Raw genomic sequence first — 22353 nt, 5'->3', positions numbered from 1 at the left:
ATCGTCTGGCCTCTGGTTTAGGGCCCCTATTGTACTGTCCCTAACAGTTGGTGCAGTAATTGACCCTTTTTTTAGCTCTGTTTTTATAATGTCTGGACATCTTTAGTTGGTGAATATAAATCCTGCTTCACTTGTGCATATTGTTATGGGGCAACTGATCAGTCTTTCAGACTGGAATACTTATGTATTACCCACGTTTTTTACACATGGTATTTGTTGTTACTCATGTGCCTAAAGACAAGTTACATTTTTAGTTTTGCATTATTTTTGGTATGCACATTTGTGTACCTCCTATTGCCACAGATGGACGTGCCGCAATATTTCCACTTGCTTCCTTGGCATATTGTTTGGCTTTCTTCCTGCCTTGTCGGGGAAACCCTGTATATGGTCATGCGCTTACCCAGTAAAGCTGCTGCTTGCGTGTGCTAGTTGTACCATGTGGCACCCAGGAATAGGGTGGGTACTGTCTAGTCCACATCCTTGGTGCCATAATGTATTATTTTTTTATAATGCACCCAATACACGTCACATTTGCCCCACACCTAGACATTTGTTGAAACAAGTAGTTGTTCCTGATGGTCAACTACTAGCTGTTGAATGGTGCAGAGCCTTACCATTGATGGCTTGCTTCCAGCTTCCTTCGTTAAGAGGATCTCTGATGCCATTTCTTCAATCATCGGTGTCAAGAATCCCTCTAAGAGCAGCCCGCTGAACATCCAAAGACTACTCCTGAAGTTGCCCAGCATCCCTCTCATTAGCCAGCCTGATCTCTGAAGGCCCGAGTGGTACTTGTAGAACCAATGAGTCTTCATGCCTGCTCGAGGATCCTGCCTGATCCTCGAGGTGTCCCTGGACTGCCTTATGGACTGACAAGCTCTCGTGGCCTACCGCACCAGAAGTGTTGATCTGAATTTGAGGCCATTATTTTGGTGGTCTGCTTGTACCACTAGTAGCATTATTCCCGGAACCTGTCCTGTAACAGCTGCTGTGATGGCCACCTGTCACCTCTGTGCGGCGACTGCCACTGGAACTCTCCTTCCCCTTACCTGTAAGTGTCCTTAATCTGTCCTTCTTGCATTTCATTAACAGGCTGCATATTGCAGCTGTACCCAACTGGAAGAATCCTTAACTACAACTCCTGGGCACGTCTCACTGGAACAAATGGCGGAAGATCAAGCCCCTCCAGTTGTCTGGGACAAATCAGTCGTGGGGTGTGTATTGTCCTCATAGGATAACGTTTGGGACTACATCCTTTTGTCTCATTCCTTTTGGTCGTCAAACCAGAGACTAGTATTCTGCCTAAAATTGAACTTTTAAACACAAGCTTATTGAAACTGTCCTTAAGCAACTTCTTTCTGGCGAGAAACATTGTGGCTCCTGTGACCTTTGGGCACAAACTAGGGTTTGGACTTTTTTAAGATTGTCTTGTGAGCTGGTTCCGTCATGGACTGCATCTAAAATACTTACCTGTTTTGATAGTTACTGTCACCATGGGATCAAATATACAATAAGTGTTGTGATAATACCTGTTAGATTCATTTCCGGTGTGTTCAGAAGGCCTATAATATTTTTACAGTTGAAAATGAATTATTGCATGAGCCCTACTGTGTGGACTGTTTGAGGACCCATGGCTCCACTCGCACTCCTAAAACTACTCTTCCATGTAGTTCCTTGTTCACTAGGGTGGCCTCTTAAAATCTCTCCATCAGGCCAGAATCTCAACAGTTATAAACTTTACAGTCCAATGTTCTAAAAAAAGTAATTGTTTAAGTCGTCGGTTACAAATGTTTAGTGAACCTTGCATCAGGTTGGCAAGATGACCCATCGGTCACATGCATCATTCAAGGGATCACTTTCGAGGTGAACAGGAACCAATGTACATCCCTCAACTAACACTAGTTGGGACACAGATTCTGAGGCTTTACATTCGTTTAAGGCAGTAGTTGCCAAGTGGCCTGGTGAGGGTTTTCTATTTGAAGTGTGTATTTTCTGTGACTACTTACTAGGGGCGGAGGAATAGTATTCGTGTATATATCAAACTTGTTTGTAATGTTGCAGGGGTTTATATTTTGTTCGGAGGGAGGATGTTGGTATACCACAGGGGGTTGTTTCATTATCCTCATTTGTCCTTGCAGATCCAAGAGAGCGACTTAAGGAGGAAGAGTTGGATGTGGTCCTGAGTCCCCAGCGGCGTAGCTTTGGTGGAGGCTGTCATGTGACTGCAGTGGTTGGCTCCAGGAGAGCTGGTAGTCCACTTGAGAACAAGGAGAATGAAAATCTACGAATCTTGGGCAGTCGCCGCATTGGAAGTGGGAGGATTGTCTCAGTGAGAGCGTTTGAACGTGATCCTCGTGGTGTGGAGAAAGATGTGCGAGACTCCAGAGACGGCCGGGAACGAGATTACAAGGACAAGCGTTTCAGGGTATGTTCTGGTGGTCTATGTAGTCTGCCCGCTGGTTAGGGCAGTGATGGAGAGTCTGGCTTTGAGGCGAGCTGGTTGGGGTAAATACTTGTGCTACACAATGTTGGTTTCATGGTAAAGCTGTAAAATGGACTAAATACAAAAATCTTGGTTTTGGGTTGCAGAGATTTTTAAGGCTCACTCTGGGGTGTTCCAGAAACCCAACCCAGTGGTAGTGTAGATGAAGCAGTGTAATCGCTTAACTCCATTGGTAGTGTTGGGGGGGGGGGGGGTGATGTGGGGCTTAGACCACAGTTTAGTGGGCCTGAAGGTTTTGTTGTGACGAGTCCATTTTTGGCAATCCCCTTGTGTCCTTGAAACTTAAATATTCTGCTGTTTGGTCTTCCTGCTTTGGGGCAGGTTCACTGCAACCTTTTTCCGTGTGTAGGCAAGATTGTATGTAGTAACCCTGTCGGGAGACTACACCAGCCTTGTTCTGTTGGCAATAGGGAACCCGACCTTTTGAGATAAGTCTGGCTGCTCAGTCACTTGTGTAGTCCAGACCTATACCAGAGGGGTCAATGTGACCTGTAGAGGTGCACCATAGAGATTCAGTGACGGGTATTCAAATAACACTTATACTCAAGGTTTTATTAAAATAATTATTAATTGAACAGTCAGTTTTAAAATAAGCCTTCTTTTGAAAGGGCAGTATGCAACAATAAAATGCACTTCAAAAATACACTCCTTCACGTAAGTGGATGCATTTTTGGGATGTCACACAATTCCTACACCCTGCAGTGACTTCAATTACTAGGACACTGGACATTGTATCACTTTTTAACACTGAAGTTGGGGAAGGAAACTAAGGATAACCAGTTCTCTGAACAGGTAAGTGCTTTACAATCCCCAATGAAGTATAGGTTAACCTTTTCCCAGCTATACAAGGAAAGTATGTATGACTTTTTGGAGGGATAGTTGAACACAGTGAGGGTAATAAGAGTCTGCAGGGAGCCAGGACCGCCAATGTCAATTGAACAAAGTCCAGGGGAGCTGAGGCACTGCTTGAAGATGACACAAGTCTTGCACAATGTTATATATCGTTTGTAGAAAAGAATCCCTGTTGGGCTTCAAGCTGGGAGGCTTGTGAAAAGCAAAGATGCAAGCAACTCTGCAAAGTACATGCAAGCCTCCAGTGAGGGCGAGCAAGCTACACACAAGAAGCAAGTACCCCTAGTCGGACAGTACCTTAGGTCTGAAGAAAAAGGCTCTGGCTGGCTTCTATGTTGCAGTCCTGTAGATCCTGGGTCTGTCGTGGGGCAAGCTGGCGGACGTCTGGTGACTCGTGCACAGCAGTTTGAAGGTCGGCTGCAGCAACAGGCTTACTCCAGATCAGCAGCACTTTGTGGTTTCAGCTACCAGCAAATAGCACCACCGATATTGGATACCTTGTGGGCTCCCTTGCGTCTGGGGTCCGGAACTCTGGTCCGGCTTAGACTATGCACATGTTCCTGGCCCCTGGCCCCCAGTTCCATCGTCAGAGAAGTACAGCCAGCAGGGAGAGTGGTTCCAGTCAAGTTGGTCTTGGGGTCAGTTGGTCCCACCAACCCAAGGGAAGAAGTTTTCCGTTCTGGGCTTCTCTAGTCGATAGGCAAATTGGAACTTCAGCACTGCGGCAGGGCTTCACCATGCAGCAAGCTTCTCTTCAGTTCCTTCGTCCAGTTGTCAACTCTGCTCTCCTTGCAAAAGACCTCCTTTTTAATGCAAGTTTCTCCCACTTCATTTGTTGCCTAGCTGTCACTCACACAGCTGTATGGCTGTCCTCCAAGGCCAGCCAGTCTCCTTTGGGTGCATTCCTGTAACCAAGGAGACTAAGCACAGGGAGTTTTGGGAACCTACCATGCTTCCTACCCTGCCAGACACGCTGGAGCCAGAGGTGTTTCAGCACTGAAGCCTGCCAAACACGAAACCAGCAAAGGGACAAACTGGTTTGGCGTGCAGAGTAAAACCTGAACTACCTCGCAAGCAAGAAATTGGGGAAAAACCGGGGCCGAGGATTCAGCCTGCGGTTAAATACACACAATGGCAGGAAAATTAAACCACTGCCACCAGTCATTAATTGTAGTGAGGGTAACCTAAAAATTTTACAGGCTAAAGTAGAGAAAAGGGGATACTAAGTAACCCCCCCCCCCCCCCCCCCCACCCCCCGGAAGCCACATAAGATGGCATGTGCAGGGTCTCCAAAGAAAAATGGAGGTAAAGTCAATTTCACTTTACTACTCTTGGAAACAGTTTATCCAAGAGAAGGTAGAGAAATCCAAAGGTGCTGTCACTATACAGAAGACGGCTATGGGGTTTGCCAGTCTCCAAAACCAAAAGAAACTGAGTACAAATCAGATAAAAATACTGAGTGAGAAAAAGGACTTGCTCACGCTAGGACTAATTTTTAAAAATTGTAATCCTTAAGTCCAGCAAAATAGCTCGGCATCACTAAGGTAGAAGGGAATTGGCACAGAAATGGTATTTCTCCCTAACACTGCCATGGCAGGCACCTATTAAAGTCCACTTTGCACTAATGTGATGTCCCCACCCCTCCTTTTATGGTGGCTTTTTGGGGGACAGGGCAGTGGTTGGCTTTGTGTTGCTCTTAGCCAGGCTTTCTATTAAGCCTGGCTAAGAGAAACTGTTGCTCTGACTTCGGAGTCCTTCAGATTCTTACATTAGTAGTACCTCAGGGTGTCCCAGAGAAGGTATTCCTGTGGCTAGACTTTTGGTAGCCTTTTTTCTGCTAGTGTAAAACTCCACTGGGTGATCAATTTTACCTGGCCGGATTCTTCTGTACATCATCCATTCCCCAAGTTTGAGGTTGTCTTGGAGCATAGTCCTGGGACCTTCAGTTTGAAGCAGTGATAATACCAACACCCTCACTAGACCCCTTTCTCACCTCACCTTGTCTGCAGCTGTCTTGCTGAAACTGTACTCTGGAAGGCCTGCTGCTCGAAGAAGGGCCACGTTCTGCAATACCACATATTTTCCCAAGAGTCAGACTGTAAAACTGTCTCCAAAAACCAGAAGGAATCGTCTCCGGGAATCCTTTTTCCTGCGTGAAGGCCTAGATTCCGTAAGCTCCCTAATGTGCAAACATTGCTGACCCAGAAGCAGGTGCCCTTTGCTGAACCACCCTCAATCTGTTCACCATGACCCCACTCTCGTGCTTCCCAGGTGAGGAGACAAAGTAAGCATGCGCCCTCCCACTGACTGCTACGCCACGCTCATTCCTGCTCTGTCTGATGGCATCTCCCATCTGGTGTGCTTTTCACCGTCTTCATTACATGCTCGTTGACTGCCCTCCTTCCTAAAGCCAAATCCTCTGAGTACTACTGTGGTGAGCTTCATCTGACAATAGCCTTCAGCTGTCGATCATTTCTGCTCCTCTTGGCCCAACTCCTGACCTCGAGTCTACAAATATTTAATGGTCTTGCTTCCAATGGCCTGGGGGGGTTGATGTGGGTGGGGTTCCTCTATCAGGTCTTTTTTGTCCTCATCCTTGGGACTCTTCAGGGTCTCTCAGCCATACTCCATGGGAACATTTGCACTGAGGCAACCCTCCTGCCAAAGACTATCACTATTTAAAGTACTGGGCTGCCTTGGCCTCTTGTGAACTTGCCTGAACTGAGAAGCATTTACCTACTTGCTACTGTTTATTTTTCAAGTTTGTCTGGGTGGGTGGGTGGGGGGGGAGGGGGCAGGGCTTGAGGTCAGATGGGCCTGTGGGATAAGTGCGTGCCAGGGGAGGCCAGGTGGACAAAGCCAGGGCAATGCAGGTCCATGTGCGAGGCAAGGGTCTGGAAGGACTAACTGGGTGCAGGCTCGTGCAAGGTGGGCGGGGGGGTGTCGGGGGTAGACTGGATGAGGGCCTCGTGCCCTGTAAGAATCTGAAGGGACCAGTCAGCGGAAAGACTGGGACAAGGGGAGAGGGGGTAGAGGGAAGGAGGAAGAGTACAGTATTGAGAATCTGCCAGAATTTAAGGAGATCCGACTGAAGTCTGAGGCGGGGCAGGAGGGCCATTCCAGAGGGAGGCACCTGCAGAGGATGGATCTAGCCTCTAAGCATCTGATCTGCAGAGTGTTGGAGCTAGAAGAGCGAAGGACTCTAGCAAGAAGGTATTACCATAAGGAATAGACTGCAGGACTCCTACCTGAGGGAACTGTATCTCAGCTCCTGCTCAAAATCCTAGTCTTAAGAAGCTTCTGTTTGGTCATGCATCGCCAGATCCTTAAGTGGGCAGCCCTCCTGCCAGTGTTAGGACAAACTGACTGACCTGGGATTCTGCATCCCAGGACATCAGGCAGCTTCCCTGGTTCAATTCCACCCCAATACCTGCTTCTTGGAAGCTCTAGCAACATGTGGTACCTGCATTTGCCCCTTGCTAAACTGTCCCAGTCCTGTCTGGCACCGCTCTGGTGTCACTTTGTAAGCATTCTTGAACATTTCTTGCTTGACTTTGGCGGACTCATGGAAGGCTAATCCTGTGTCCTGAGGGCAACCCAGGAATCCTGTAGACTACTACTACTGCTGCCCTGCCTTTCTACTCCTCCGGCTCCTTCCCTTGTTCTGGGAATCACTAAATCGTCTTTTACGAAGGTTATAGTAGTCCCTGTTAAGGAGATTTTTTTTTTTTTTTCTTAATGCCTACCCTAGCACTTTTGTATAGGACTTATTGCAGGATGGGACTCTGTCTCCTTCATTAATTTTTCATGCTCTGAATATGGAGGAGCCTGTTCTGTGTTTATACTTTGGGCTCTCCTTGAATAAAATGAACTTCTGTTGGCTAGATTGGAGGGATAATTTTAAATCCTGGACTGTCCTTTTGAGAGATCGGTGCACACCACTGTAGGTTGAGTGCTGCGGGGGTTACCTTGTATCCCCATTCTCTCTGCACCTGTAACATTTCTGTTGGTGATAAGCCTATAGGTATGGCTAGTGGACGTGTTCTGCCGACTTCTGTGCACTTTTTGCTCCCAGGATGGCTGAACAGCTGCAACCATGTGCAGGAGTCACCATTGACCCAAATTGGTGGCTTTTATTGCCATTTCTTGTATGGTTGTGCTTTTTCATCTGCGAGGGGGAGGTGCTGATTTGAGTTGTCTTTGGCCGGGGACCTTGTGTAGCCAGCAGAGGCTCCAGTGTCTGATGGCAGCAAGGATGGGAGGATCATAAAACTGCTATACTTTGTCTTCTGGTGTGCCTGAAAGGAAACAGTTCCTGCTTTCTGTAAGCTTTTACGGCGCCTTTCACCGGAACATCTGCAGATCCTGATCCAAGAGGTGAAAGCCCCAGAAGTTTTGCATGATAACACTGCAAGAGGTGATCCCATTGCTAAAACAGGGGAACTTCATGACATTGGATATGAAAAATGCATACTTTAATATTTCAATGCTGCCAGCGCACAGAACATTCCTAAGGTTTGTGATTCAGGACAAACCCTACCAGTTCAAGGTACTCCCCTTCGGCTTAGCCTCGGCACCAAAGGTGTTTACCAATGTCATGGCAGCGGCACACCTGCGCAGACTTTCAGTTCCAGTTTACCCTTACCTCGACGATTGGCTCATCACGGGGGACTCGTTTGACGTTTGTTTTTCGAACACCCAAAAAACAGTAGACCTACTGTTCAGCCTGGGATTTTCTATCAACGAAAAGAAATCCAGCTTGGTCCCTAGCCAAGTAACAGTTCCTGGGGGGCTCTAATTCGTACGGAAGACTGTCTAGTCTTCCCTTCCAGCGAGAGGGTTCAGAACATGCTCGCTCAGATTCCTCAGTATGTAGCCGGTTGAGAGGTGACGGTAGGCAAAGCTATGCGTTTTCTAGGGATGATGGTGTCATGCATATACTTGGTCCCCCACGTGCAGCTGCACATGCGTCCCATGCAAGAGTGGCTCAACAGCCAGTAGTGTCAGGCCAGCGGACAATGGGAAGATCTGTTTTGTCTCGCCAGCCCTCGTTCTCTCTCTGCAGTGGTGGTCGAGGGAGAACCTCTTGAAGGGGAAAACCTTCACCACCCCTGCAGTGGAAGCCACGCTCAAGACAGACACCTCTCAGGGTGGGGGGCGGGCGCGGCGCTCACCTGCTTTAACAGACAGCGCACGGAGTGTGGTCCCCTCGCGTAGCATCCAACCATATAAACCTACTGGAGCTACTAGCAGTGTTGAAAGCATTGAAAGCCTTTCAGGAGCAACTGCAAGGGAAGACGGTGCTGGTCCTAACCGACAGCACAACAGCAATGTATTACCTGAACAAACGGGGGGGGGGCGGCACTCACTCTCCAGGGCTATCCAAGCTGTCCCAGAACTTCTGGATATGGGCTCTCAAACACAAGATGTTCCTGATATCCCAACATGTTCCAGGGGAACTCAATCTTCTGGCAGACTTACTCGGCAGAGATTTTCATCTGCCAGAAGAGTATGAATGGCGACTGCACGAAGACATTGTATCCAATGTCTTCGCAGAATGGGGGTTTCCAGAGATCGACCTGTTCGCTACTCGGGAGAATGCCCAATGCCAAGATTACGCCTCCAGGTACCCCCAGAACCGATCCAAGAGGAACAGTCTTTGAATAACTTGGTCGGGGAAATTTGTCTACATCCCCCCCCCCTCTCCACCCCCCCGACTCCACTTCTGAACAAGATAGTACACAAGATGGACCAGGAAAGTCACCATGATTCTGGTGGCTACCATGTGGGCCTGCCAAACTTGGTTCGCACACCTGATGAAAATGTCCCTCTCCCCACCAGTCAAGCTGCCCTGCCCGTACAACATGTCTCAGGACAGGGGGGGGAGACTCTGCACCCATGCCCACAAACTCTGAACTTAGCAGCCTGGCTCCTGAGGTCATCGAGTTTGGACATCTGCAACTCCCTCAAAGATGCATGGACATACTGAGGGAGGCAAGAAAGCCTAACGCATGTTGTTGCTATGCCAGCAAATGGAAACGTTTTGTCATCTGGTGCAGTTCCAAAGGCGTCAATCCCACCGATTGCTCGCCTTCACACATGGTTATATCTAACCCATCTGTTGGACTCTGGGTTAGTCTTCAATTCCTTAAAGGTTCACCTAGCGGCGTTGTCAGCCTACACCACGTCACAGCAGAAGGTGTTGTGGTGGAAAATACCTGTGATTAAAGCCTTTGTGGAAGGGGTTAAAAGAATGTATCCCCCATCACTCACCCAGCCCCTGGGTGGGATCTAAATGTGGTTTTAACTAGGCTCATGGGACCCCCTTTTGAGCCTATGCATAAAGCTACTCTGAAAGACCTGACTTACAAGACAGCCTTTCTAGTAGCTATCACTTCTATCGGAAGAGTTGGCGAATTACAGGCCTTCTTGGTTTTGGACCCCTTTGTTACAGTCCACAAAGATAAGGTAGTTCTGCGCACTCATCCCAGATTTGCTCCGAAATTTATTTCGAAGTTCCATGTGAACCAGTCAATCGAACTACCCAAGTTCTTCCAGAGACCTAGTAACATGGCCGAAAGAAGCCTTCACACAGATGTGCGCAGGGCAGTCATGTTCTACATGGATAGAACTAACCCACTGAGGAAAACTAAACAATTCTTTGTTTCAGTGGCAGCTGGTAGAGAAGGGGATCCTGTCTCTAAATCAGCAATATCAAGGTGGATTGTCATGAATCACTGTTACACTCTTGTAAAGAGAACTGCCCTTCAAGCCTAGAGCACATTCTACTTTATAGCATTCATTGCAAATGTTCCCCTAGAGTCCATTTGCAAAGTGGCAACCTGGAGTTCTGTGCACCTTTACAAAACACTATTGCCTAGACACTCATTCTAGGTCTGATTCTCAGGTGGGACAAGCAGTACTAAGACATCTCTTTTCTACTGTTCCTTCTCGCAACCCACCTCCAACTCCAGGTACTGCTCGCTAGTCTATGCACAGCATGTGATTCTAAGCAGATTAACAAGCATCAGAGGACATGCATTACTTACCGTAAAAGCATTTCTGATGATTGTATCTGCTTAGATTCACATGCGCCCTCCCTGCCTCCCCGCTCGGGGAGGAAGGAACACGGACTTCTTACTACTTTCTCTCTTCATGTACTCACTATAGCCCTGGGCACCCTCATGGCAAAAAATAAATACAATCTGGGGGACCTCGGCGCGTGAGGGATTTTGGGTACTACACACGTCACGATGGGGGATAGTGTTTCAGACACACCTATGCCGACGTCCCCTTTCGGTCCCCGAAAGACAAGATGCAATACTCCGAGGTTACCACTAGCTGTCGGACCATATGCACAGCATGTGAATCTAAGCAGATACAATCATCGGAAATGCGTTTACAGTAAGTAATGCATGTTTTACTAGTTATAGTACTTACCTGAATAGAACGTTTTATTTTTACTATAACTACAAGTGCATACATTTCTTTGGGCCAATGTATTTACTGAGTTCACTGTACTTGCTGCTCACATCTCTCTCCTAAAATGAGCCTGGCTGCTTTGCCTTTCTACATAACCTTTGAGTAGTACAGACTTGTGCTAGAAGTTGGGACCTGTATACCGAGGGATGGTGCCACAGCTGTTTACTTACTCCTCTAAACGTTTCTCTTGCGCAAGTGTTGTCACTAGAACCTAAAGGTTGTTCCCAAACCATGTGCACAATGCATCTGCTGAATTTAATTTTTTCCCTGGTGTCGGGTAAGGTTTTCATATTTTATGATTCGCCTTGACCCTGTGTCAACTCGAACTTTTTACTTGGTAACTATTTTACCTTGTCCCTTGGTGAAGGGGAATCTTGCCCCCCCCCCTCCCCCCCCCTAGCCCCGACTCACCTTTTTGGGCTTCCCCATTTCTCTTTCATGTACTCAGTTAACTACTGTTCCGAAGTAGTACAGGGGATTTGCATCCTTATTGTACAAGTGAGCCAGCACCCCACACCTTATGTTGAGTGCTGGGGGATTACATTGTATCCCCTTTCATAGTTAACATTGTTACAATTGCAAGTTTATTCGAATGGCTGGTGGCAGTGTAACTACTTTTATGACTTAGTCACTATTACTAGCAGTAAAGCGTGGCATGACCCGGGGATCTGAGATTGGTGGGGCCTGTGCACAGTTCAAAGAAGGCTTTTATCACCGAGGTGATGAAAGGAGCGAGTTCATTCACCCCTTTTGACTGTTGCTGGACAGATGTCCCCCCCCCCTTGGCAACTTGGAACGTTTTAGGCTAGCTATGATTCCTTCTACTTCCCTTTATAGTGATGGGGAGGAGGGGGCAAATTCGAATGGGCAGCATGGTTTGGACGTTAGATCATGTGGCTCACTGAATTTTGTGCCTGGTGGCAGGTAAGTTTTTTTTTTTTTTTTTTTTAAAGATTTTTTCCAGTAATGCTTTTTGTATGTTGGTGCACCAGGAGGCATCTTTGATGCTTGATTCTGTTGGTTCGAACTCCCTGGGGATGGTGAATAGCTTTTCAGAGCCAGAGTTGGCATTTTGAATTCTGTCGTCACTTAGTTTTTAGGATGGCTGCCTTGTATTTGTTGGAGACTGTTATGAACTTTTCCTTTTTTTTCTTCAGTTCGCTTCAGATTCTTTTGGAGCTGCGTAGGGCTTTAAAGTTGGAAGTGAACCACTTATGGGGAGTTAATGTCTTGGCGCATTTTCAGAGGATCAATTTTCTAGTGCCTGAAGTAGGGTGTGGTTATACAGCACCACAAGCGAACGGGTCATTATTTTTTAGCTTGAATTTATTGGTGATAGGCTGAAATAGAGGCAGTCATTTCTCCACTGTGATAGCTATTTCTGGTAGGAGGTGGCGGTACTAGGATTTAGGTGCTGGCTATTGTGGATGGTGTAAACTAGATCACAGCGATCGGACCAGGCCCATGGAGAATTGGAGAGGATGTTGGTGTCAGTTTAGGTCTGCTAGCCATTATTGGCTCTAATTTCTTTTCTGCTTCGTGCAACTCCTGTGTTATTCCGCCTTATAGGTCTTTAGATTTAGATATTGCCACCCCCTTCCCCCACCACCTTGAATGCCTCCCATAGTGTGCCAGCCGATTCTACGCTCCCAGTGTTGTGTTCACTGTGTTACCTTATTTATTCAGGTCCTCCCTAAACGCTACCTTTTCAAAGCTTCGGCCTCAAGTCTCCATGTCGGATCCGTGCTCTGGGCGGCGAGTACTGCCATGCTCTAATTGGGTATACAGGTCTTTTGCCGCGGGATTTTTCGCCGCGGGACTTCATCGCTGTTTTTTTATCGTCCTTTTTTTTGGGGGGTTTAAAAATTAAATTTGTGGGTGAAAGTGAATAATTTAAAATCCCCTCCCAAATAAAAACCGATGAGTCTTTTTCGATAAAAACGGCGATGAAAAGTCTTGCGACGAAAAATCCCACGGCAAAATAACGTAGAACCCTCTAATTGATGGTGAGTGGTCTGAGGACTTGCTTTGTATTCCGACTGCACTAGTTCCCCTGTCAACTCCGATGCAGCAAATATGTAGTCGTGTGCAGGTTTTGTGGGGCTGAGTAATGAGAATATTGCCTATCCTGTGGGTGGTACATCCACTAATTGAATTCACTCAATAGGGTCCTCAGCTTTAGCTACCAGGGTGGGTTTCTCCATCTTCTCATATGATCTTTCAACCTTGGGATCTAGCGTGCAATTAAAGTCCCCTCCCCATATAACTGCCCCCACAATATATGGGCTGATCTTGCTGTATAGAGTTCTGAAATAGCCAGTGGCATCTTGATTCGGGGCATTTGTGTTGATAAAGCTCTGCTCCCTATTCTACTAGTCCGCTTATTGGCACCATTCTCCCATCTGGCTCTATGGTAGACTGTAACAGCTTAAAAGGGACATGCGGTGCTATCCATGTAATTACCTCTCTGGCATACGCTGAATATGTTGCTCCTATAGTGGTCCCCCTCCATTTCCTCCCCACCACCTTCTGTTTTTCTTGTCAGGTGAGTTTCCTGTAATAAAGCAATATCCATTCTGTCTCTTCAGATTAATTACCTTATTCCTCTTCAAATAACGATTGAGCCCCCTGACATTCCAGCTCGCTATTTTGAGGTCCCCAGTTCCACCCCTGTCCTCCCTTGTCTTCTGCTCCATGCGCAGTAATTCATGGGTGTAGGCTTGCTCCCCAACCCCCCCACCCCCAACTCCCTTCAACTAACACATACTGACTCCCCTGCCCCTCCCCAACCCCAGCTATGCCCAGCTCCATTTCTGGATCTCAGGTGACACTCCATCTCCTTTTACCAGCCCTTGCTGGTCCTTGGGTCGCAGCAGGGGGATACTACACTAGTAATATTCCACCTAAACTATCTATTGGGGGTGATGCTGTATCCTCAGTTTGCTCCTGTGGTATTTATTATCTTGGTGCATATTACATTGCACTATTCCACTGGTGTGGCTTAATCTGGTTTGTGTCTGAATCAGTCATTGACATCTAGCTAGTCGTTACACTGCACAAACCAATTAGTCCCAAGACCCGACGGGTGGGCGGGGGATGGGGGGCAGTGGGAAATGCTGGTTCACTTATCCTTTCCATTCGTAGTCTGGTCTCCTGCTTCTTCCAGGCAGTTCACCGTGTCCATCCATTTCGCCACGTCCTCTGGTGTCTCAAAAAAGTGCTTTGTCTTTATGCAGAACCTTTAGCTTCGCTGTGTATAGCAGTCTGTATTTCAGGCCTGATTCTCGCAATCTTTTGATCGTCACAACTCAGGCACTGCTTTTGTGCTAGGAAGGTATAATCTGGGTACGCTGTAATCGACGCCGATGACCTGCTTATGCCTCCTTTGCAAAAAATGCTCCAACTTTTCTCTGTCCTTTTATAGTTTAAGATTTTGGCACTGATCGGCCTGGGCGGGGCTCCTGGCTGCAGTTTCCTGGACAGGGCTCTATGCACTTTCCCCAGTGAATCCCTGGGTGAGCACTCCACTGCCTATTTCTTGCAGTAGCATGTTTTCAATGTAGTTCGTCGGGTCCAGGCATTCTCCTTCTGGGAGCCTGACTATGCATATGTTTCTACGTGCTCTCCCTTATGCCTCTTCGGCTGTTTTCCAGGTGACACTTGCTGCTGCGAAGATCCACATACTGAATTTGCCTTACAGGACACTATTAGATTTCACTTTTTCTAGTCTCCCTGTGCGTTCAGCAACGGCTCCGACGTCCTGCCGTAGGTTTACATCTACACTCATGGCGTCTCTTAACTTCAACTCTGCCATTGCTGTGTCAAATTTGGATTCCCATGTAGACTTTAAATTGGCAATGGCATCCAGGATTTGTTGGTCTCCCTGCGGCGGGGTTGCTTTCCTTGGTGTGCTTTTCTCTGCTGGCTTCCCTACATCCTCAGTCTGGTTTGGTAAAGATGTCCAGTGACAGTTGCTTTGTCTTTGCTTTATCCACTTTGACGCCATCCTTCTCCATGGATTGTTTTGCTGCCGTTGGCTGCGCAGATGTACAGGTTGCCCGATGCTTCTGTGGGTCCCTTTCTCAGTTATCCACCATGGTTGCCCCACAATCCAATGTCAATAGGTTATAAGTCTGCAGGGAGCTAGGACAGCCAAAGTCAATTGAACAAAGTCTGGGGAGTTGGGCACTTCAGATGGCACATAAGTCTTGCACAATGTTAGTTAGTAGTAAAAAGAATTGATGTAGGGCCACAAGCTGTTAGGCTTGTGAATGGCAACGATGCAAGCAACTCTGCCAAAGGCAGCTACTGCAAGTCTCCAGTGAGAACAAGCAAGCTACAGACAAGAGGCAAGTACCCCTTCAGTCAAGATAGTACCTTAGATTGAAGGGGAGGATCCAGCTGGCTTCTGTTGCAGTCCTGCAGTTCCTGGGTTGCTGGCCCTCGGTCATGGATACAAGAGGACGTCTGGAGGACTCTTCGAAGGTCAGTGGTGGCAATGGGCTTTCTAAATCAGCAGCACTTCGTGGTTTCAGCTACTGGCAAATAGCACCACAACAGTTCATGGACACCTTGTGGGCTTACCTTGCTTCTGGGGTCCAGCACTTTTGAGGTGGCTCAGGCTTGAGTCGTCCTGCTTTGGGAGGGTCCTCTGGTTCTGACTAGAGCTCGGGTCCAGCTTAAAGATGATGCACTAATTCCTGGTGTTCCTGACCCCTGGCACTCTGTTCCTGCAGCAGCAAGGAAGTACAGGCAGCATGGTGAGGGGTTCAGTGAAGTTCGCCTTGGGGTCAGTTGATCCCACCAACCCAAGGGAAGAAGTCCCCCGTTCCAGGCTTCTCTAGTCAATATGGAATTCAGAGCTTCAGCACTGCAGCAGGGCTTCACCAGGCAGTTCAACGGTCCAGGAGGGTGCAGCAAGCGTCTCTTCCAGTTTCCTTCGGATGTTTCGTCCAGTGGTCGACTCTGCCTTCTGTTCAAGAGACTTTGCCTGTTATGCAGGTTTCTCCCATTAATGCACATCCTAGCTGTCACTCGCACAGCAGGTTGGCTGTCCTTCCAGGACAGCCAGCCAATAATGACTGGGGGCATTCAGGTAACCAAGGAGACTAAGGCCAGGTAGTTTTGGGCACCTCCCTTGCTTCCTGCCCTGCCACACGAGTTTCAGCACTGAAGTCCACCAAAGGCAAAACGAACCAGGGTTAAGCCTGCTCTGGCACACAGTAAAACCCAAGGACATCACAAGCAAGGAATGGTGAAAAAAGACTGGGCCCTTTTGACAAAATGGGCATCCATGTGTGCAATACTGCAGCTGAGGATTCAGCCTGCAGTAAAAACACACAATGGCACAACTGCCACCAGTCATTAATTGTAGTGAGGGTAACGTCCATTTTTTTTTTTTAATGGGGCTACAAAGAAACCCCCAGTACTTGCACATAACATGCGGTGTACTGGACCTACAGAGGAAAAAACAAGGAAAGTCAATTTCACTTTACTACTCTTGGGAACAATAGTTACCTGAGAGAAGGTATTTAAACCTTAGACATCCAAAGGACATCTCTGTGGTCCAATTTTCATGCAGTCAGTAATATCTAGAGGGTCCCGGTTATCTATGCAAAATCTGGTGCATATTGGTGAAACTGTGGAATTGTAGAGGTAGTAATGCTTCGCCACAAATCCTCCCACAAGCAAACACGTTTTGACTTACAGTAGGTAGAAACATATTTAGTTCACTTAACCAACACACATTTGCTACCGGTACAATTGTTACAAAGTTTGACACTGACTCTTCTACCTTATTATCCATACTACTGCGCACTTAGCAAATGACACCGCAGCAAAGCGTAATCATATAGACACTGTTTTAAAAGTCCAATCCCTAAGTCTGTGTAGGAGTGGATCCAAAGTCTTCAGAAGTAGCAGAGCAGCAAAAGTTCTTCTGGATACTTGAAGTCTCTAGGATAAGTAACTTCAAAGCTAAACACAAGGAGGGGGACTCTGCAAAGGTACTCCATAAAGGGACACAAGCTGGCAAGTCTGGGTCAGAGGTAGCTGACATCTTCACACTCCAGTCACACTGGTGCGACTTCTTGGTTCCAGGTAAGTTAAAACATTTACCCCAGTTTCACTATAAATGGGTCGGAGTTCTCATGGTATTGGCGCTCTGCAGTTCTAGAAAAGTGCAGCACCTCAGATGGCTCAATTTGTAGTTCGTCTCGGGCTGGTTGGTCACACAGGCCAAAGGGAAGGAGTCGTCTTCAGAGCTCTTCTGTTGGGTAGAAAATTAAATGAGGTCATGACAGCAGTGATTGGATGGGTGTGCAGCAGTCTCTGGTAGTCTTAAGTTTGTTACTTTTGTTCCAGTGGTCGACTTGACATTCACCTCAGGGACCACACCTTTTATTCATTTTTCCCACCATACCCTCCCTGCACTGTAACTCTAAAGCAAATGAGGATGGGCCAGGCCACCGTCGGAAAACTAAGGTGGACGGGGGCACCTTGTTTCCAATAGAAGCAACTGGGGATGGCTATTAAGATTTTCACTTAACTGGTGAATCTTCCTGACCCGGGTCAACCCCAGAACTTTTTGCTTTATTTTTCCTTAATACCTGTTGTGGGAACCTATTTCCACACTCACAGAATCTTAAACTCCTCTTATGGTTTGACTGTTCATAGTATCTTTTGAAAGTTATTCTGTAATTTATTGGCAATGAGTGCCTGTTGCTGGGTTGCCCTAGGGGCTCCCCTTTTAACTTTCCTTTGCTAACCTTGAGCGAACTACAGTTCGCAGTGGTAGGAAGTATCTTTGGATCCCTTTTTACATTTTATTTTGTGAAACCAGCACACCCTACCTTATGTGGAGTGCTGGGGAGATGCAATGCATCCCCTTTCACATTAAAACTGTAACCATGCTGTTACAGGAGAAAAGCTTACCTTCAATGGCTGGTGGCAGTGATAACTTGTATTTGGTGCACTTACTGCTGGCGGTAGTAAAGGAGCACCGGAGGGTGCTCATTTTACCAAAATTTGCTTTTTTTTAAAAAAAAAGCCATTTTAGTGTTTGTGGGCCTTTCTTGTTTCTTCCCCTGACATCCAGGGCGTCCAATTCCTTTGTGTGATTTTTTTTTTTTTATCTTTGGCGGGAGTCCACTGGACTCCCCGCCCAGGCTCCAGTCTGCAGTCTGTGTGGGCAGGATGCAAGGGAGGAGTCCAAAACTCCACAGGACTTTGTCTTCCTCTTCGCCCGAATGGGGACAAATCCCAGTGGAGGTCAGGGGGGCTGGCTGCCTTGATTGGACAACCAGACCGCACCTGCTTGTAAAATGCAGGGAGAGGATGCAGAAGTTGTGCTGTAGTTCCTGTTAAATGCTGGAAGCTGAAGACAAGTCTACCACTGGAACTGAAACCGGAGAGGATGATTAAGGAAAAGCGGCAGAGACAATTTCCAGCGACTGGAGAGCGTGCTGTGTAACCTGAGCTTGCTGTAGCCCTTCCTTACCGTCGACCTGGGGACTCTGAAAATGACAACCCTGACCCAGAGCCTGGTCAAACTGATTAGACTCAAGAAGACCCGCATTTTGAGCCATCCCACATGTTGCTACGAGCTTGCGTTGCTGCAATACTCTGACCTTGAGCCACTGTGCTGTGCAGACTTCCGAATTCTGAATCTCGCTGAAACTTTGTGAGCATCCTGGTGGATCTCCACAGATACAAATCGGCCCTAAGGGCACCTCAACAGAGCGCTGGACCTTTGTAATGACTAATTCAACTGCGAATTTGTCTTTTGTGCTACTTGAAAAGGCACCTTCTGCAGAACATCATTCAGCCACAAGGAAAACCTTGCTTGGAGCCGCCTTCATTGATCCCGGCTGCAAGTGTTTTCTGAGTTCTTGTTTTCAGTCACAGCACCAAGGAATCCACTGACTGGGTATTTGTCTGCAGATCCTGAAGTCTCTTAGGATTTCTGTGTAGCTGTGGTATGTTTTCTGTGATGGTGAGGCCTCTCATCCAGTGCACCCAGTCCCACTGCTAGGGCATCTTCTGTGAAGCCCCTGGACCCTCTTCCACAGAAGTACTCACCCGTTAGCCCAGTCTTCCAAAGGAAGTCTGACTTTTGCTACTTAAGAACCTATCCTGACAGTCTGGTCACTTTATCCTAGTGCCCTCCCCCCCCTTTTCCCGCTGCCACTGAGACCGCTCGTGCTCCAAGAATAAGGGAAAGACCTTTAAGGGATTGGGCCTTTTGTTTAGAAAAGAAAATTGTTCTAAAGTTACTTGTAAAAGAGTTGGTTGGTAACTAACTCTAAGTGAGCAGTTGCAAAAGTTCTTACTTACCTTGGATGTGTGGTGCACTATGTATGGTTAACGTCTTTTCTTTCTTAGAAACGTATGCCATTCTAATAGAAAGTCGGTGTGAAGGTATATTACTCACCTGTGATTGGGTTGTGCCTCTTCCCAAAAGTAATGTTGGCTTTACCAGATTATTCCTGCCGGGTAATTGTATGAGTGACCTCCCAACTGTTGCTATCACCAGATTTGTCCTGTTAGCATAATTCTATGACTGTCTCTCAACTGGGCCTTTCTTCGCCTGACTTGCTGCTAGCCTGTCTAGAATAAGTCTGTATTAGGTTGTTGCCTACCTAGAGTAACTGTCATTCAGTAAAGTGTAAAATTGGGTGTTTTCTTTCCCTGTGCTATCTAACCCAGAGTCTGTGGTTCTCAGTCACTTGTATAGTTGGGAAATATCTAACCGGGACTCCTTGTGAGATTAAAGTATATGGGTTTTACTTTGGTAACTTATTTTTGGATGGCACATCTAACTCGGAGTTGCTGCTTATCTCAATCTGTGTTTCACTGATCTCAAAAGCACCTGTAATTGAATGTTATCCTTAAGTTTTACTTGCATAGTAACTCTTATCACAGTAGTTATAGGTTTTTACTGTACCTGGAATAAGTGTTCCACTATTCACATTTTGTCCAGTTGACTGATTAGGTGATCTGTACTGAGTCACTGTACAACTAGTAGGGACTAATGCCTTTGCATTACTGAATCTAATTGTGAAAGTAACTATTGGTTTTTACTCCCCAAGAACAGGTGTGACCTATACAATGTGTATGAAAAGGTTTTGACTCCCCTAGAACTACTCTTGGGTATTTCAAATAGTGTATACTAGGATCTGTGTACCTTCAAGTAGTGTTTTTATAATTGTGATAGTACTTACCCCTAGAGTATGTGGGCCTACCTGTATTTAAATACATCATTTATTTTTACATACATAGTGTTTCAGTGTTTCTTTGAACCATTTGTGTTAGAATTTCATTTGTACGGATTCTACAGCCTTCTACTTGGAGTGGAGTCTTGTTCTGCCGCAGAAGTTGGTAGCACTTTCTGTCCTAACAGTTTATCACTTTAAGATCCTCTCAGAGGCTGAGTGTTATGTATTTATTTAGCACTTAGATTGTCTGTGAAATGTAGCACTGCTCTTTGTACATTGTACCCAGGATGTAGACGTTGTTTGTACAGCTAATACATTATCTCCCCCTCACACACTGCACCTTTGTAACTTGGCGGAAAGCACTGCTAATTCCACACACCTGGCACTCAGTAACACTACTACACAACACCTCATAAGAATGAAGCTACATTTAATGATCAACTATGAACTAAACAGATGGATTGTGTTTAATGAGAGCGAGAATTATGTTAAAAGCTACCATTCACTCTGCTGTGCCATCCACACTCAATTCAGACCTGGGTGACTAGCATGGTCTTGGCCACCATCCCATAGCTTTAATGGCTTAAAAGCACATGTATAATGGTACCTCCTGATTATCTCAAATTTGGGCCCTGGTCCCCCCCAAGGTGGTTGCTGTTTACTGCACTTTTACTTCCATTTCTATGGACCCTCAACTTTTTGCTTTAATGTTTTGTCTGTTCTTTTTACAGTGCAGTGAAGCCTTAAGCTTCACCACGCTTGCTCTTGCTCATCTCTTTTGGGGCAACTGACCAGTACTGGGAAACATTGTTTCTGTTAGTCCCGTTACTTTGTTACTGCGACCAATAAACTTCCGGGGCACCAGTGTTCCAGGGAGGAATATCCGTTTTAAACCCTCGCACCAAAAGGGATCCGAACAGGTTCAAACCAAAAGTATATACTTTGTTCAATTTTGGTAATGTGGATGCAAAGGTTTACTTCATGGATCGTTGGTCAGTTGAAACAGTTATTGCCCAATGATAAACTGGACTGTCCATTCAAGGTTTTATACAGATATCTAATTTATTATTTTGAAAAGTTAAAATTGCATGCTGTGCTTATAGTCTGACATCTAGTGGTAACCAGAGTATTGCATCTTGTCTTTCGAGGATCGAAAGTGGACGTCTGCATAGGCGTGTAACACTATCCGTGATGTGCAGTGTACCCAGAAATACTCACGCGTTAAGGTCCCTCGGATTGTTTTCTTCCCACCCAGCAGCTGGTCGCCTTATGCAGAGTTCTACCTAAATTGCAAATTTGTTGCATTCCGACCTTTGGTCATATATAAAACATTTGGCCCCTATTCGATTACTGAAACGCTGCCGAAGACAGAACAGACTTCAAAGGCTGGTGTTCTGGCCGGCCTACACAGTAGGGAGAGTAGGGTCTGGGGGTTTACTTTTTTTAATGCCTTTCCTTCTCCCCTCCTTTTGCCCCTTTTGATATTGTTGCTTTTGTTTACCTGGGGTATGGCCAGGACTCACTTCCTGTAAGGGGAAAATTTCCCTGGAAAGACTAGCAACCTCTGCAATGTGTCTGCCCCCCTCAATCACATTGAGGTGTCCTGTCGGCACTGTAAGCTCCTTCGTCCGAAGACCATAAAGCGTTGTTTAAAATGGTGGGCGGCCTATGCAGTGTCGCAGGCCGAGGGTATCTCGCCACAGCCGCCGAAGTAATGAGGACCATGGCTACGACCATGGCGCCGACACAGACGACATTGACCTTACAACAGAGCAGACTTGCTCAAAGACGTCCGTCCCCAGCCCAATAGGCACGCCGCAAGTCCTGCTATGTGGAAGATGCAACACAGTGACTAGGACGCACCCATAATCACATGGGACTAAATGCACAACCCCTGGTACAGCCGCAACCTCTGTTTAAACGTCCAAAGGTACGTTGAAATGCATATCATGACGCCTGGCAGGGCAGGATAGGCCAAAGAATACATATAAGGCGATGCCAGTACACCCGGAAGAGCGCCAGGGCTTAGTCCCCAGTCTTAAGACTCTGTGAAAAATCTCAATGTTCTAGGATGCAGGATACTCTACCCCCCTCCCCCCCCCCACCTTAGTCACCTCTGGGTTATCTAGATGGACTAGGGAGACATTTTAGACATTTTAGGGTTGCATTAACAGGCTAGATTTTTTTTGTTGGGGAGGTTCACTCCAGAAAGGCCTTGTGAGGGGATCCCTTATGATGTACCCACTAACTAAATACCAGAGGACCTCATACACTCTTCGGGAGGAGGTATTCAGCCTATCTGAT

The 22353-nt window shown here is 46.8% G+C and overlaps 1 protein-coding gene across 6 annotated transcripts in view; it reads left to right on the top strand.

The window, feature by feature from the left end:
- The window catches only part of EIF4ENIF1 (eukaryotic translation initiation factor 4E nuclear import factor 1), a 386373-nt gene that overhangs the window by 55140 nt on the left and 308880 nt on the right, over positions 1-22353 (top strand). For all 6 annotated transcript variants that reach the window (XM_069619809.1, XM_069619814.1, XM_069619813.1 and 3 more), the window contains exon 5: positions 2136-2422. In XM_069619809.1, coding sequence (XP_069475910.1) covers positions 2136-2422 — 287 coding nt within the window. The remainder of the gene's footprint in view (positions 1-2135; positions 2423-22353) is intronic.

This window comes from Ambystoma mexicanum, chromosome 10, assembly GCF_040938575.1.
Source record: "Ambystoma mexicanum isolate Mex_15411 chromosome 10, UKY_AmexF1_1, whole genome shotgun sequence".
NCBI classification, from domain to species: Eukaryota; Metazoa; Chordata; class Amphibia; order Caudata; family Ambystomatidae; genus Ambystoma; species Ambystoma mexicanum.
The sequence above is the reverse complement of the archived record's forward strand: the minus strand, read 5'-3'. Positions and strand labels throughout refer to the sequence as shown.